General features: G+C 39.7%; 1 protein-coding gene across 3 annotated transcripts in view; it reads left to right on the forward strand.

Moving 5' to 3' along the window:
• The window catches only part of LOC117332951 (dynein heavy chain 10, axonemal-like), a 70,229-nt gene that overhangs the window by 28,063 nt on the left and 25,725 nt on the right, over positions 1 to 16,441 (forward strand). For all 3 annotated transcript variants that reach the window (XM_033892035.1, XM_033892036.1, XM_033892037.1), the window contains 21 exons: positions 146 to 379; positions 550 to 672; positions 903 to 1,136; positions 1,611 to 1,837; positions 2,270 to 2,539; positions 2,659 to 2,842; positions 3,214 to 3,348; positions 3,772 to 3,924; positions 4,223 to 4,558; positions 8,313 to 8,504; positions 8,905 to 9,023; positions 9,426 to 9,720; positions 11,014 to 11,271; positions 11,576 to 11,783; positions 12,116 to 12,393; positions 12,672 to 12,824; positions 13,427 to 13,752; positions 13,945 to 14,152; positions 14,679 to 14,843; positions 15,115 to 15,525; positions 15,979 to 16,129. In XM_033892035.1, the coding sequence (XP_033747926.1) occupies positions 146 to 379; positions 550 to 672; positions 903 to 1,136; positions 1,611 to 1,837; positions 2,270 to 2,539; positions 2,659 to 2,842; positions 3,214 to 3,348; positions 3,772 to 3,924; positions 4,223 to 4,558; positions 8,313 to 8,504; positions 8,905 to 9,023; positions 9,426 to 9,720; positions 11,014 to 11,271; positions 11,576 to 11,783; positions 12,116 to 12,393; positions 12,672 to 12,824; positions 13,427 to 13,752; positions 13,945 to 14,152; positions 14,679 to 14,843; positions 15,115 to 15,525; positions 15,979 to 16,129 (4,660 nt within the window). The remainder of the gene's footprint in view (positions 1 to 145; positions 380 to 549; positions 673 to 902; positions 1,137 to 1,610; positions 1,838 to 2,269; positions 2,540 to 2,658; positions 2,843 to 3,213; positions 3,349 to 3,771; positions 3,925 to 4,222; positions 4,559 to 8,312; positions 8,505 to 8,904; positions 9,024 to 9,425; positions 9,721 to 11,013; positions 11,272 to 11,575; positions 11,784 to 12,115; positions 12,394 to 12,671; positions 12,825 to 13,426; positions 13,753 to 13,944; positions 14,153 to 14,678; positions 14,844 to 15,114; positions 15,526 to 15,978; positions 16,130 to 16,441) is intronic.

Genomic DNA, 16,441 nt, shown 5'->3' on the forward strand with positions numbered 1-16,441 from the left:
ACAGTAAAGTTGACATTGTTTATAGTAAGTACAGCAATGGTTATAGGTAACATTAGTCTTTACAATCCATTATAATATTCTTTATCTGAAATGTTTCATGGGTATTTTATTTATTAGTTTTTTTTTCACTTTGTCCTGTTCATAGGGTGTTAAAGAGGTGGAGGAAATGTGGAGTAGCATGAAGTTCACCATTGTCCCATACATGAAAGGGACTTCAAACCGTGGCTACATCTTAGGTGCCATTGATGACGTCCTTCAAAACCTGGATGACAGTGCCATGAATCTACAGAGTATGGCTGCCTCACGTTTCATTGGTCCATTTGCAAACTCTGTCCAGAACTGGGAGAAGAGTTTATCTCTTGTTTCAGAAGTTTTAGATGTAAGTATCTGTTTAGTCAATAAATAACCTCTTCCAATAAATGAAGTTTCACTTTTCTAGTCTAAGAGTGATACCATCCTAACAAGACCTTAAGGTGTTGATAGTATGTAAAACAGTACCAAACCAGTCTAGTTGTTGTATAATTGTTGGTAATATTCCCTGGGTCGTAGGTTTGGATGGTTGTCCAGAGAAAATGGATGTATCTGGAGGGAATCTTTATTGGTGGAGACATCCGCTCACAGCTGCCAGAGGAGGCAAAAAAGTTCGACCAGATTGATAGGACCTTCAAAAAGGTAAGTCTAATTCAGATCAGGTGACGTAGTGGTTAGTGTACCCACCTTTTACCAAGACAGCAGTGATTTGATTCCCCAGTCAGATGTAAAAATCATTGGTTCGCCATGTTGATTTTGTTTGAGAGATTTCCTCCCATATAGACCCTCTTCACCTTTCCATCAACAAGGATGATTAATGTTAGTTTATAACATGTATATTCTTAATCACTCTTAAAATTTGTTGTGAACAGATCATGACAGACACTCACAAAACTCCAACCATCAAGACAGCATGCCATGCACCAAACCGCCTCCAGGACCTGGAGAGTCTGAGCATGGGACTTGAGAAATGTCAGAAGTCACTGAATGACTACCTGGACTCCAAACGTAATGCCTTCCCACGGTTCTTCTTCATCTCCGACGATGAACTGCTAAGTATCCTGGGTAGCAGTGATGCCAACTGTGTACAGGAACACATCATCAAGGTATGTAGGTGATGTTGTAGGGCGAAATCATCTACTACCTGGGCAGTAAGTGTACGCCTCTCATGTAACATCAAGTCACTTGGTGACTCTCAACCTTTAACTAATTCATTAGAGCACTAGACTACCTCTCCCTCTGTAGTCTGTCATTCTGTGTTCAGCTTAGTGATGGCACTTAGAAAAGTGAATACATCAGAGCTCACTAAAACACCTAGGCATTTAATACTTTCATATTCTTAACCTTGATCTTGCAAAAGTAGTTTGCTCCTGATCACATATGGAGGGCATTTTTAGAACCAATAATGGCCAGTCTGTAACAGTAAAAACTTTTGTTTTCATTATATTTTTGAGAGCAAATTTTTAGTGATAAAAAAAAAGTTCAAGACTTTATGTTTATAAGTTTTTAATATTTTGATAATTATTATTCTATTAAATTTATAAAGCTCCAAATGAAATTTCCTTCTTGTTATTGTATAGATGTACGACAACATCGCCTCTCTGAGATTCCAAGAGGGTGGTAGTAATGAAACCCTAGCTACAGCCATGATCTCTGCTGAGGGAGAAGTGATGGAGTTCCGCACAAACATTCCCGCAGAAGGTCGCGTAGAAGACTGGATGACGTCAGTTTTAGAGGAGATGAGATCCACCAATCGTCTTATCACAAAGGAAGCTGTGTTCTTCTATGGAGAAGATGGCAAGAACAGGTACTCAATTCTTGCATGCAGATTATTGGAAAAGACATCATTTGGCATCAGCTAAAATATTAAATTAGAATATAAGGCATCATATAATTCTGATATTTACTGTTCTACTATAAACTACATTGCATCTCAGGAAGTTGTAAGAATTACTGGGTTTTTTTTAATCCCTTCATAACCTTTGATACACTGTCTACATTCATTAATTAGAGCCCATATCAAGGTGTGGATGCCTTATAATAATCTACTTGTCCAAATCAGTTCTTCATCTGTCCTTCTACATTTGTATTTTTGGGACATCTCTGAATAAGATCTACTGTACGATAGTTTTGGGTCAATCCTTTATCTATACATTTTGATTGTTTAATGGCACAGTTTTGATGTTATCAATTATGTTTCAAAACAAAACTTTAATGCTTAATACTTTTGTGATTTTAGAGTGGACTGGATGTTAGGATACCAGGGTATGATATGTCTGGCAGGTAACCAGGTTTGGTGGACGTGGGAAGTTGAGGACACTTTCCGTAAGGTCAAGAAAGGTCAGAAGACTGCCATGAAGGACTATGCCAAACAACAACACAAACAAATCAACGAGGTCGTCGTACAGATTCGTTCTCCTCTGTCCAAAAATGATCGTTCCAAATTCAACACAGTCCTCATCATTGACGTACATGCCCGTGACATCATCGATGGCTTTGTCCGTGACAGGTTCGTAAAATATCATTTGATATTGATACTGCTTTTGGAGTCACTGTCACTGACTTAGAAATATATGTTACAATTAAAACATACTAAAAACACATGTATTCTTTCTATTTCAATTTCAGTATTATGGACGCCAAGGAGTTTGAGTGGGAGAGTCAATTGAGATTTTATTGGGAGAAAGAGCCAGATGAACTGGTGGTCAGACAATGTACAGGAGAGTTTGGCTATGGGTACGAGTACATGGGCCTTAATGGTAGACTGGTCATTACTCCACTGACCGACAGAATTTACTTAACTCTCACTCAGGTATGACCACAGGACAAAGTATTGGCATCATTTTGTGTATTAATGAATGATTACATTGATTTCATATATATATATATATATTTAGAAAATTTTCTTGAAAATTGTTTAATATTTCTGTCTGAGTATTCCTACTGTTCCTTAGATTAGCTATATCGTTTCTGAGTTCAAAAGTGAATCCATTTATTGAGGAATTATTTAAGAATTAATGTTGCAAAAACACTGGCCTGATAGAAGATACATGATTTGTCCAAGAAAAATACAGCAGTGCTATTCAATGAATTTTAAATTCTTTTATAAATGAAAATATGCTTTGTGAAATTTGATTTTGTTATTTTAATAGTTTTTATATATCAAAAACCTCTATTCCACAGGCACTGTCCATGAACCTGGGTGGTGCTCCAGCTGGGCCAGCCGGTACTGGTAAAACTGAGACGGTCAAGGATCTGGCCAAGGCTCTTGGTCTACTTTGTGTTGTTACCAACTGTGGAGAAGGCATGGACTTTAAGGTAACCCACACGACAATTCTAAAAATTTAAACCTATTTAACCATTTGAAATTGATGGTAAATTGGACCAAACTCTCAAACTTCATGTATTCACTTCAAGAGTCATTTAAGATATCTTTTTCAACAACCCGTTATTGTGATTTGAACTTAATCCTTCTATATATATATGTTTTTCTTCAATATAAATGATATCTTTTTCTTTAATTTAAAACTGATATTTGAAAGAAAAAGATATAGTTATGGGGTTTTATCCACAATAAATAGTTTTGTTTAAAATCTCATTGAAGTTTTCAGAATGTACTAATATTTGTAGGAATATCTCTTTCCTCAAATCTAAGAAATCTCCCGTAACATTCATGACCCGTAATTTCCCTTGTGGTTAAGTATGGAAATGGTTCATACATGTGTTCACTTTCTGTTGTAGGCCGTGGGTAAAATCTTCTCGGGTCTGTGTCAGTGTGGAGCCTGGGGATGCTTTGATGAATTCAACAGAATTGATGTTTCAGTACTGTCTGTCATTTCCACTCAACTGAAGACAATCCAGAACGGACTCATTCTGAAACTCAAAAAGTTCCACGTATGTCTGGTTTTTATTTCTTCACCAGAATTTGCTTATGAACGCCTATTATGATGAAATAATTAGCTATATACATAATGAACTATGAACTGAAATCAATTTGCCTGTTTGATAAAATACAGGTATTTCTCTGATTGTGCAATGAAAGAAAAATTAATAAAATGTTTAGGAGTCTATTGAAAGTGAATTACAAAATTCTTTGTTGATAATGCAGAAATTATACTTTGCTCTATGTAGCTATGTAAACTTCCTAACTTAATTTGATTCAGTATGAATGACTTCTGATCTACCATTGCAGTTTGAAGGTCAAGAAATCAGCCTTGACCTACGAGTTGGAATCTTCATCACCATGAACCCTGGATATGCTGGTCGTACTGAGCTACCCGAGTCTGTGAAAGCCTTGTTCCGTCCCGTGGTTGTAATCGTACCTGATCTTCAGCAGATTTGCGAGATCATGTTATTCTCTGAGGGATTTTTAATGGCCAAGGTCCTCGCCAAAAAGATGACTGTGCTGTACAAACTTGCCAAAGAACAGTTGTCGAAACAGTACCATTACGATTTCGGTCTGCGTGCCCTGAAGTCTGTTCTCGTCATGGCTGGAGAACTGAAGAGAAGTTCAGCAGAACTCCCAGAGGTAAAGATTTCTGGGACTCCTTAATCTAAAAAAACATTGTGCTGGGAAAACCTTGTGTAATAGTAGGAATGGATTGATAGAATCTAACATGGTTCTGTTCCCGGGATCTCAAGAGTTTGGCCAGTCAGTGCGAGGCTTGCCGAGTACTGGCCCACCAAACTGTTACACAAGAGTTTGGCCAGTCAGTGCGAAGCTTGCCGAGTACTGGCCCACCAAACTGTTACACAAGAGTTTAGCCAGTCAATGCGAAGCTTGCCGAGTACTGGCCCACCAAACTGTTACACAAGAGTTTGGCCAGTCAGTGCGAAGCTTGCCGAGTACTGGCCCACCAAACTGTTACACAAGAGTTTAGCCAGTCAGTGCGAAGCTTGCCGAGTACTGGCCCACCAAACTGTTACACAAGAGTTTGGCCAGTCAGTGCGAAGCTTGCCGAGTACTGGCCCACCAAACTGTTACACAAGAGTTTGGCCAGTCAGTGCGAAGCTTGCCGAGTACTGGCCCACCAAACTGTTACACAAGAGTTGACATATCCTTGTTTTCTGAACAGACCCATGTTTAATTATTTTTCTCACATTCTTGCAAGCAAATTTAAGTTTTCATGAATGTTTTTCATCGTACTATCTACATTGCACCTTGGAATGTGCGTCAAAATTGATGACATCATTTAAGACATGGTTACTCAATGAAAAATGATGATGTTACGTTATTGTAAGCAGTAACATATAGCCTGTGCCAGCTGTCTATAACCCCTACATGTGTGAGATTGATCTATTCTCTCCCTAGTAACTGTGGGATAACCGTGAAGTAGGTGAGAATTATCTCTGTCAGTAGCCTGTTGTCAGTATGTGACCAGGTGGGGTGTTATGCTATCATGTGTAGCCTGTTGTCAGTATGTGACCAGGTGGGGTGTTATGCTATCATGTGTAGCCTGTTGTCAGTATGTGACCAGGTGGGGTGTTATGCTATCATGTGTAGCCTATTGTCAGTATGTGACCAGGTGGGGTGTTATGCTATCATGTGTAGCCTATTGTCAGTATGTGACCAGGTGGGGTGTTATGCTATCATGTGTAGCCTGTTGTCAGTATGTGACCAGGTGGGGTGTTATGCTATCATGTGTAGCCTGTTGTCAGTATGTGACCAGGTGGGGTGTTATGCTATCATGTGTAGCCTGTTGTCAGTATGTGACCAGGTGGGGTGTTATGCTATCATTGTGGCCTGTTGTCAGTATGTGACCAGGTGGGGTGTTATGCTATCATGTGTAGCCTGTTGTCAGTATGTGACCAGGTGGGGTGTTATGCTATCATGTGTAGCCTATTGTCAGTATGTGACCAGGTGGGGTGTTATGCTATCATGTGTAGCCTATTGTCAGTATGGACCAGGTGGGGTGTTATGCTATCATGTGTAGCCTGTTGTCAGTATGTGACCAGGTGGGGTGTTATGCTATCATGTGTAGCCTGTTGTCAGTATGTGACCAGGTGGGGTGTTATGCTATCATGTGTAGCCTGTTGTCAGTATGTGACCAGGTGGGGTGTTATGCTATCATGTGTAGCCTGTTGTCAGTATGTGACCAGGTGGGGTGTTATGCTATCATGTGTAGCCTATTGTCAGTATGTGACCAGGTGGGGGTGTTATGCTATCATGTGTAGCCTGTTGTCAGTATGTGACCAGGTGGGGTGTTATGCTATCATGTGTAGCCTGTTGTCAGTATGTGACCAGGTGGGGTGTTATGCTATCATGTGTAGCCTGTTGTCAGTATGTGACCAGGTGGGGTGTTATGCTATCATGTGTAGCCTGTTGTCAGTATGTGACCAGGTGGGGTGTTATGCTATCATGTGTAGCCTGTTGTCAGTATGTGACCAGGTGGGGTGTTATGCTATCATGTGTAGCCTGTTGTCAGTATGTGACCAGGTGGGGGTGTTATGCTATCATGTGTAGCCTGTTGTCAGTATGTGACCAGGTGGGGTGTTATGCTATCATTGTGGCCTGTTGTCAGTATGTGACCAGGGGGGGTGTTATGCTATCATGTGTGGCCTGTTGTCAGTATGTGACCAGGTGGGGTGTTATGCTATCATGTGTAGCCTGTTGTCAGTTTGTGACCAGGTGGGGTGTTATGCTATCATGTGTAGCCTGTTGTCAGTATGTGACCAGGTGGGGTGTTATGCTATCATGTTTAGCCTGTTGTCAGTATGTGACCAGGTGGGGTGTTATGCTATCATGTGTAGCCTGTTGTCAGTATGTGACCAGGTGGGGTGTTATGCTATCATGTGTAGCCTGTTGTCAGTATGTGACCAGGTGGGGTGTTATGCTATCATGTGTAGCCTGTTGTCAGTATGTGACCAGGTGGGGTGTTATGCTATCATTGTGGCCTGTTGTCAGAATGTGACCAGGTGGGGTGTTATGCTATCATGTGTAGCCTGTTGTCAGTATGTGACCAGGTGGGGTGTTATGCTATCATGTGTAGCCTGTTGTCAGTATGTGACCAGGTGGGGTGTTATGCTATCATTGTGGCCTGTTGTCAGTATGTGACCAGGTGGGGTGTTATGCTATCATGTGTAGCCTGTTGTCAGTATGTGACCAGGTGGGGTGTTATGCTATCATGTGTAGCCTGTTGTCAGTATGTGACCAGGTGGGGTGTTATGCTATCATGTGTAGCCTGTTGTCAGTATGTGACCAGGTGGGGTGTTATGCTATCATGTGTAGCCTGTTGTCAGTATGTGACCAGGTGGGGTGTTATGCTATCATGTGTAGCCTGTTGTCAGTATGTGACCAGGTGGGGTGTTATGCTATCATGTGCAGCCTGTTGTCAGTATGTGACCAGGTGGGGTGTTATGCTATCATGTGTAGCCTGTTGTCAGTATGTGACCAGGTGGGGTGTTATGCTATCATTGTGGCCTGTTGTCAGTATGTGACCAGGTGGGGTGTTATGCTATCATGTGTAGCCTGTTGTCAGTATGTGACCAGGTGGTTTGTTATGCTATCATGTGTAGCCTGTTGTCAGTATGTGACCAGGTGGTGTGTTATGCTATCATGTGTAGCCTGTTGTCAGTATGTGACCAGGTGGGGTGTTATGCTATCATGTGTAGCCTGTTGTCAGTATGTGACCAGGTGGGGTGTTATGCTATCATGTGTAGCCTGTTGTCAGTATGTGACCAGGTGGGGTGTTATGCTATCATGTGTAGCCTGTTGTCAGTATGTGACCAGGTGGGGTGTTATGCTATCATGTGCAGCCTGTTGTCAGTATGTGACCAGGTGGGGTGTTATGCTATCATGTGTAGCCTGTTGTCAGTATGTGACCAGGTGGGGTGTTATGCTATCATTGTGGCCTGTTGTCAGTATGTGACCAGGTGGGGTGTTATGCTATCATGTGTAGCCTGTTGTCAGTATGTGACCAGGTGGTTTGTTATGCTATCATGTGTAGCCTGTTGTCAGTATGTGACCAGGTGGTGTGTTATGCTATCATGTGTAGCCTGTTGTCAGTATGTGACCAGGTGGGGTGTTATGCTATCATGTGTAGCCTGTTGTCAGTATGTGACCAGGTGGGGTGTTATGCTATCATGTGTAGCCTGTTGTCAGTATGTGACCAGGTGGGGTGTTATGCTATCATGTGTAGCCTGTTGTCAGTATGTGACCAGGTGGGGTGTTATGCTTTCTAGTAATAATTGATAGTGTTTAGATATAAGATGACTATCCTAAGAAATTGAAATTGTTCATTCATATTTTGTACATGATATATACCTTCATTAATTGTGTCCAGGATGTTGTGCTGATGAGAGCACTGAGAGACATGAATCTGCCCAAGTTTGTGTTTGAGGACGTCCCACTGTTCCTCGGTCTCATTGGTGATCTGTTCCCTGGGCTGGACTGTCCCCGTGTGCGCTACCCCAACTTTAACGATGCTGTGGAAGACGTTCTCGCTGACAACGGATACGTTATGCTCCCTGTTCAGGTACGGAGGTCACAAACTTGTCTTCTATATACAAAAAAAATGAATCGGTATAAACTAATAATAAACTCTCAGGTCACATCAACACAAGTAGATTAGATTATGCTCTTATGATCAGACTCAGAATTATGTATCCTTTTGGTTGTTACCAACCCTGAAGACAGGCTGATGACCTGAAATGCCCTACTGGCTTTAAAGAACAGTGTCATTCCTTATTTAAGGATATATACAAAAAACAAAAACAAAAGACATTATTTCAAATTCATTTATTGAAAAATTACTCAAAAAGTCAAAAACGAAAGTGATCAATTCATTGAAATAATATGATATACTGTAAAGTTCATTGTATTAAAATAAAACTCTGTAGCCTTGAGGAACAACTAGTGTAACATTTATATAACAGGTGGACAAAGTGGTACAGCTGTATGAGACTATGATGACGAGACACACAACTATGATTGTCGGGCCAACAGGAGGAGGTAAATCTGTCGTCATCAACACCTTGGCACAGTCACAGACAAAGTAAGCATTTCTAAAAACTTGATCCCAAATAGCAAAACTTTGTATCTGTCTATCTACTGCATTGTCCTGATTTTCATTAAAACACATCCCTATAAAACTACCAAAAACTTTATATTACTTATAATTATTTGCTGGGCATGAAAAAAATTCTAGGAGAGAAAAAGAAATTGGAATATTTTCTTAAAACTGTATGAATTACTTGACTACAGCAGCTCCATCAAATACAATTTTATTAGGAATACAATTAAATATTAATCACATATTGTTTTCACAGAGTTAAATTAAATGATTTTAGGAGAGAGAAAAAAAAGAACGTTTTCAGTTTTCACTTCAATAGTCACAAGTACTTATGTACGATACCACTTATCAGACAATGTTCACACTGTATGGTACTGTTTTTAGACTGGGAACCACTACCAAGTTATTTGTCATCAATCCTAAGGATCGTAGTGTGATAGAGTTGTACGGTATCCTTGACCCCGTCACGCGAGACTGGACTGATGGTCTTCTCTCAAACATCTTCCGAGACATCAACAAACCCACCGACAAGAAGGAGCGCAAGTACATTGTATTTGATGGTGATGTTGACGCCCTGTGGGTGGAAAACATGAACTCAGTCATGGACGACAATCGTCTTTTGACTTTGGCAAACGGTGAAAGAATTCGTCTACAGAAACATTGTGCCATGTTGTTTGAGGTACGAATTCTTATTATTTTTTTATATCAAAAGTCTTCAGTTGCTTTTATTATCCTCAATAAAGTTTTTTTTTACACAAGTCTCACACTAGTCCAATGCTCGTCTTATGGTAATCTCACACTAGTCTTACACTCATCTTACACTTGTCTCACACCAGTCTCACACCAGTCAGTTTCACACCAGTCAGTTTCACACCAGTCTCACACCAGTCAGTCTCACACCAGTCAGTCTCACACCTGTCTCACACCAGTCAGTCTCACACCTGTCTCACACCAGTCAGTCTCACGCCAGTCAGTCTCACACCTGTCTCACACCAGTCAGTCTCACACCAGTCAGTCTCACACCAGTCAGTCTCACACCTGTCTCACACCAGTCAGTCTCACACCTGTCTCACACCAGTCTCACACCAGTCAGTTTCACACCAGTCAGTCTCACACCAGTCAGTCTCACACCTGTCTCACACCAGTCAGTCTCACACCTGTCTCACACCAGTCAGTCTCACACTAGTCAGTCTTACACCAGTTTGACACCAGTCAGTCTCACACCAGTCATTCTCACACCTGTCTCACACCAGTCAGTCTCACACCAGTCATTCTCACACCTGTCTCACACCAGTCAGTCTCACACCTGTCTCACACCAGTCAGTCTCACACCAGTCAGTCTCACACCAGTCAGTCTTACACCAGTCTCATACCAATCTTACACCAGTTTTACACCAGTTTTACACAATTCTCACACTAGTCAGTCTTACACCAGTCATTCTCACACCAGTCAGTCTCACACCAGTCAGTCTCACACTAGTCAGTCTCACACTAGTCAGTCTTACACCAGTCATTCTCACACCAGTCAGTCTCACACTAGTCAGTCTCACACCAGTCATTCTCACACCAGTCAGTCTCACACCAGTCAGTCTCACACCAGTCAGTCTCACACCAGTCTCACACTAGTCAGTCTTACACCAGTCATTCTCACACCAGTCTCATACCAATCTTACACCAGTTTTACACCAGTTTTACACCAGTTTGACACAATTCTCACACTAGTTTGACACAATTCTCACACCAGTCTCATACCAATCTTACACCAGTCTTACATCAGTTTCACACCAGTATCACACCAGTCTTACTCTTGGCTAAAACTTGTCTTACACTAATTTTGATCCTTGCCCATATATTGTTAAGTTTTGTATTTTCAAGGAAAGAATAAAGAATATGTGTTCCCGTTCCTTTATGACTTTTTATGTTGTTAGTTCACAGAAAAAATATATCGGAATCTATCTTACCTATAATTCAGGTATTTGACCTGCAATATGCCTCCCCTGCTACTGTGTCCAGATGTGGAATGGTATACGTCGATCCCAAGAACCTCGGCTATGAACCCTTCTGGACAAAATGGATGAACAGTCGACAAAGCAAGCTGGAGAGAGATGAGATGAAGAGACTTTATGATAAATATGTGCCATCACTGATAGACATGGTGGTTGAGGGTGTGTTAGATGGCCGACAGGGCGACAAGATGAAGACTATCATACCACTGACAAACCTCAACATGGTAAGAACTTTATATGATTCCTTTTACAAAATATGTATTCAGCAATAAGTGCATACCTCGTAATAAGCACAAGAATGTCCACTGCAACTCTGTTGAAAATAAGCTCTTTCGTTGTGCTGCAATAAGCCCACACTATCTGGAGTCAAGTGTTGTGTTGTCTTGCAGAGCTTATTACTGGATGATTACAGCGACACAGTTGTATTTGTCTGAAACAATAAAATGTTTAACTGTACAATGTTATCTTTATTTCTATGTTCCTTATTGTGACTAAGTATAACTAAATATTGATTCCATTGTGTACCAGGTGACCCAGCTAAGTAACATGCTGGATGCGCTGTTAGTGAAAGAGAACCTGGAGTCAGATGAGTTGGAGGCCTACTTCCTCCAGGCACTGTACTGGTCAGTTGGTGCTGCTCTCCTGGAGGATGGTCGCATCAAGTTTGATGCCCAAGTCAAGAATCTGGCTTCCCTCACACAGGTTGTTGATGAGGGTAAAACACTAGCAGGATTAGGTATGCTATTGGTTACTACAAAATTATAACTTGATATATGAAGCCAAACAAATATAAGATGTGATACCTTATGGTAGATATTCTTTAAGCGTTTGTCTTTGCAGCAATATGTATATCCTTTCTGTATATCTTGGCTAGACTTTGCATTTGGTAATTGCATAGATATATTAGATATCCTAATATTTACAATGAAAATTTTAAGTTTGTATGAAGAAGACTCCTTGATTTTGCCAACGAGTAAATAACAAGTAAAAATGAACTCTTTCATAAATAATTGAAGGTTTTGTTTTCCAATAAAGAGAGACTGAATAATGTCCTGCTTGGTTTTACAGGTGAAATCCCTACCTCACAGCCTACCCTGTACGAGTACTTCTATGATAATGAGGAGAAGAAGTGGATAGCATGGACCAAAAAAGTGCCAACTTATGTACACGCTCCTGAGAAGAAATACAATGAGATACTTGTGCCGACTGTTGACACAGTCCGTACCACCTGGTTACTGGAACTCATGGTGGGCATCAAACATCCTGTCGTTTTGATTGGTGAAACTGGAACCTCGAAGTCTGCTACCACTGCCAACTTCCTCCGTACTATGGACTCAGAAACACATGTAGGTACCTTTGTGGGGGAAATGTGAAGGAAAGTTACTACTAGACAATAGTGTCACTTCAAAAACATTCTTTCCACTCATTTTGTTATAGATATCCAAATATTAGTAAAATCCAATAATTTCTTCTCAATTCGACTGTTCAGTATTTCAGCTGTGACTGCATATGAACCTCTACAGTCGTGTCTAATTTGTTTGGATATTCAATATTCCAGTTGTTACGTAACAACACATGAACTTTTCCAGTCATGTCTAACTTGTATGAATCTTCAATATTCCAGTTGTTACTGAACATGAACTTCTCCAGTCGTACAACTTCACTTGATGTGCAGCGAAACTTGGAGGCGAATGTAGAAAAGAGAACCAAGGACACGTATGGCCCTCCACCGGGCAAGAGGCTGCTTATCTTTATTGATGACATGAACATGCCCCAGGTACGACTAGATCTGCTCAGATATTAAATTAGTTGGCAAAGGGAGTTTTTCTAAAAAAAAAAAAGGGAAGAAAGGAAATGAATTGTTGTATATGTATCTGATGTGTATGTGTTGGGGAGATATTAGAATGTTTGGTATTAATTTAAATCCATTGTCACAAAACACACTAAGTATGAATGATGTCATTTTCTGGATACTGTCAAAGATTGATATTTTTGTGTCAAATCTTTTTAGAAACTATATTTCCCCAATGAAATAATAAAAAAAATTGTTAATCAATAATGATAGTTATTGTAGAATCAATTATAAATCAATGTTTAGCAATGATCTTTTGATGCGAAATGGCTTTGATTTTCAGAAAATCAAACTATATAATATTTTTGGGAAGACAATCATAGTCCACACAGGTGATCCCAAGTTAAAATCATTTCAGCTGTGTGTTAACATACAAAGCATAGTGTTGTAGTAGTTGTTTGCAATGTGTGATTTAAAGCCATACTTAAAGCCATAAGTCACAGAAGGACAAATGTTTTCATAATCTAGATATCAACCTTCCATCTTACCATAGCTATAAAATGTCCTACTGACCTTTGACCTTACAGGTGGACACATATGGTACCCAGCAACCCATTGCACTTTTGAAACTCCTACTTGAGAGAGGAGGCTGCTATGACAGAGGCAAAGATCTCAACTGGAAGAACATGAAGGATATAGGCTACATTGCAGCCATGGGTATCGCTGGTGGTGGTCGTAACGAGACCGATCCCAGATTTGTCTCCCTTTTCTGCGTGTTCAATATGACATTCCCTTCGGATGAGTCACTCTACCTTATCTACAATTCCATCCTCTCTGGTCACTGTCAGCCTTTCGCCAAGGAAATCCAAGACTGTGTGTCCACTATCACAAAGATGACCATGAGTCTTTACAGGTAAATAAACCAAATCAAAACTACAAACAGGTCAACTGTACAACATATCTTTTTCGAGTAAACAAAATTTGTACAGGGGTAAATAGATTTAACAATATAGGTAATAGAAATAAGAAAAAAGGTTGTAAACATCTTAAACTAAATCCCCAGAATAAGGTAATCAAAATAAAACAAATCATGTATGTTTTTCAGTTCTGTGGTGAAGGACCTGCCCCCAACTCCGTCCAAGTTCCATTACATCTTTAACCTGCGTGACTTATCACGTATCTATCAGGGACTGTGCCTCACTACACCTGACCGCTTCAGCAAACCAGACAAATTTGTCCGTGTCTGGAGGAACGAGTGCATGAGAGTCATTTCAGACAGACTTATCAACGACACAGACAAAACCAATGTCATGGTAAGAGAAAAAAAACAACATGATAAGACTAGTGTTTTTGTTACTGGCAAAGTTCAGTCATTTATTGTGTGTGTATTTTAAACTCTGCCAATATCCATATGTATTTAGATATTGTCTACAGGGTTATAGTAAATGTCTGGGACTATAATATCATTATGGAATATGCTGAATAACTGACATTGATTGAACCATACAGCTGTTTCGTAGTTATTAGAAACTATTAATTGATTTAGTTTTATAAAAACTAGGATGTGTAGAATGTAATGTACTTTTAATTGTTAAACATTAAGTTCAGTTGAACCAAATTATCTCAAAGTAATTGGGTTCATGAAGAACCTTTGAGATATCCTGAGTATTCAAGCTAACCAAGTATTTTCTGTGAAGATTTTTTATTGTCAGAACTGATTTTTGTTTTACTTAAATAAGTTAAGCAGGGTCTTTCAAGTGCTCAGAATTTGAGATAATGTTGAGATAAGTTTAACTGGATATTATGAAATGATTATGAAAAATGTTTTTGTTATTTCAGAAAACACTACAGATACTTGTAGAAGATAATTATAAGAACTACCTGGACATGGTCATGAAAGACCCAATCTTGTTTGGAGATTATCGCACAGCTTTGGAGGATAGTGAGCCACGACTGTACGAAGATATACAGGACTACGATGCATCACAGGCACTCTTTAAGGAGGTTAGGGCCATGTTACAGTTTATTATCATTAACAAGATAGATCGTTTGATTTTATTTTTTTCCAAATTAAGAACTCCATGTCCTCTTTATGAATATGCAAACACAAGACATCTGTATAATGGTTTTCTCAATCTTAATCAGATAGGAATTTTATGATGTCTATTGCAGATCTATGTATTAAGCTAATGAAATGAAGTTGATGTTAACTAAGTATTTCACTATTAAACTAATTTGATTTATTGACACTGAAAATCATGTCTCTTCCTTATAGATTTTGGAGGAATACAATGAAAATTACACCCCAATGAGACTTGTACTTTTTGAGGATGCGTTGGAGCATTTGACCCGTGTGCACCGTGTAATTCGTATGGACAATGGTCACGCCCTACTGGTGGGTGTAGGTGGCAGTGGCAAACAGAGTCTGTGTAAGCTCGCCTCGTACACAGCTGGGTGTGAGGTGTTCGAGATAACACTCAGTCGAGGCTACAATGAGCAGTCATTCCGAGAGGACTTGAAGGTTCTCTATAACAAACTCGGCATTGAGAACAAGAAAACTGTGTTCCTATTTACTGATCAACATGTGGTAGAGGATGGCTTCCTCGAACTCATCAACAACATGCTCACTTCTGGCATGGTGCCGGCCCTCTACCTGGACGAGGAGAAGGAGGCCATTATAGGACAGGTTGGTTGTGATTTAGAAGATTCCAATGGTCACTGTGACAGATTTTGTTTGTCTAAAGCTAAATGAGTGCTATTATAATAATAATAGCTTTATTATATATACACAAAACAAGGTTGGTGCATGCTATTTAAAAATGTTACAATAGTCAGAATCTGTCAAAAAAGGCACACTTTCAGTTTTAAGTTGATGCTTTATGCATAGCAGACAACTATGAATCTATATTTTGAGCATTGCCAGTTACATTACCTATATCCAGTACAGATACATACCATCCAGACTGTTTCAACCCACGAAAGTGTCCTCAGAGTCTATTGGGAACCAGTTTCAGTGAATTTTCATGATCGTAATGACAAATCAAGGTCAAAGGTGAATCACTGATAGTTCCTATCTATTTAAACTAAAAATTAATCAGATGCATTCTGGGATTTATTTTATTTGACCTTTAACCTTCAGGTACGTAATGAAGCTATTGCTGCGGGTTGTCCTCACGCCCGTGAGATGGTCTGGCAGTTCTTTGTGAACAAGTGTGCCAACAACCTCCATGTTGTCCTTGCTATGTCTCCTGTCGGTGATGCTCTTAGGACTCGCTGTAGGAACTTCCCAGGTAAGAATTATTGTCAATCATATGTCCGTTTCAAATACATATTTATAATAACTTGTTCAGCTGATATTTTTGTAGACAGTATTTTGTATAATTATCTTTTAATTTAAAGACAATTAAATTATGTATTTTGCATTAAGCTTGTTAGATGGTAGGGTAAATTTGTCCTGCATAGTCTCCCATTTGTAGTTAGAATCAAACTTTGTTATATGCCTGCATATGTAGGAAAAAACTGAAACATTTGTAGAATCCACAACTAGTTTCTGAAGAAGAAAAAAAAGAAACCATTATGGAATTTGACTTATTTTTCCATAG

The sequence above is a fragment of the Pecten maximus genome, chromosome 8, assembly GCF_902652985.1.
Source record: "Pecten maximus chromosome 8, xPecMax1.1, whole genome shotgun sequence".
Taxonomy (NCBI): domain Eukaryota; kingdom Metazoa; phylum Mollusca; class Bivalvia; order Pectinida; family Pectinidae; genus Pecten; species Pecten maximus.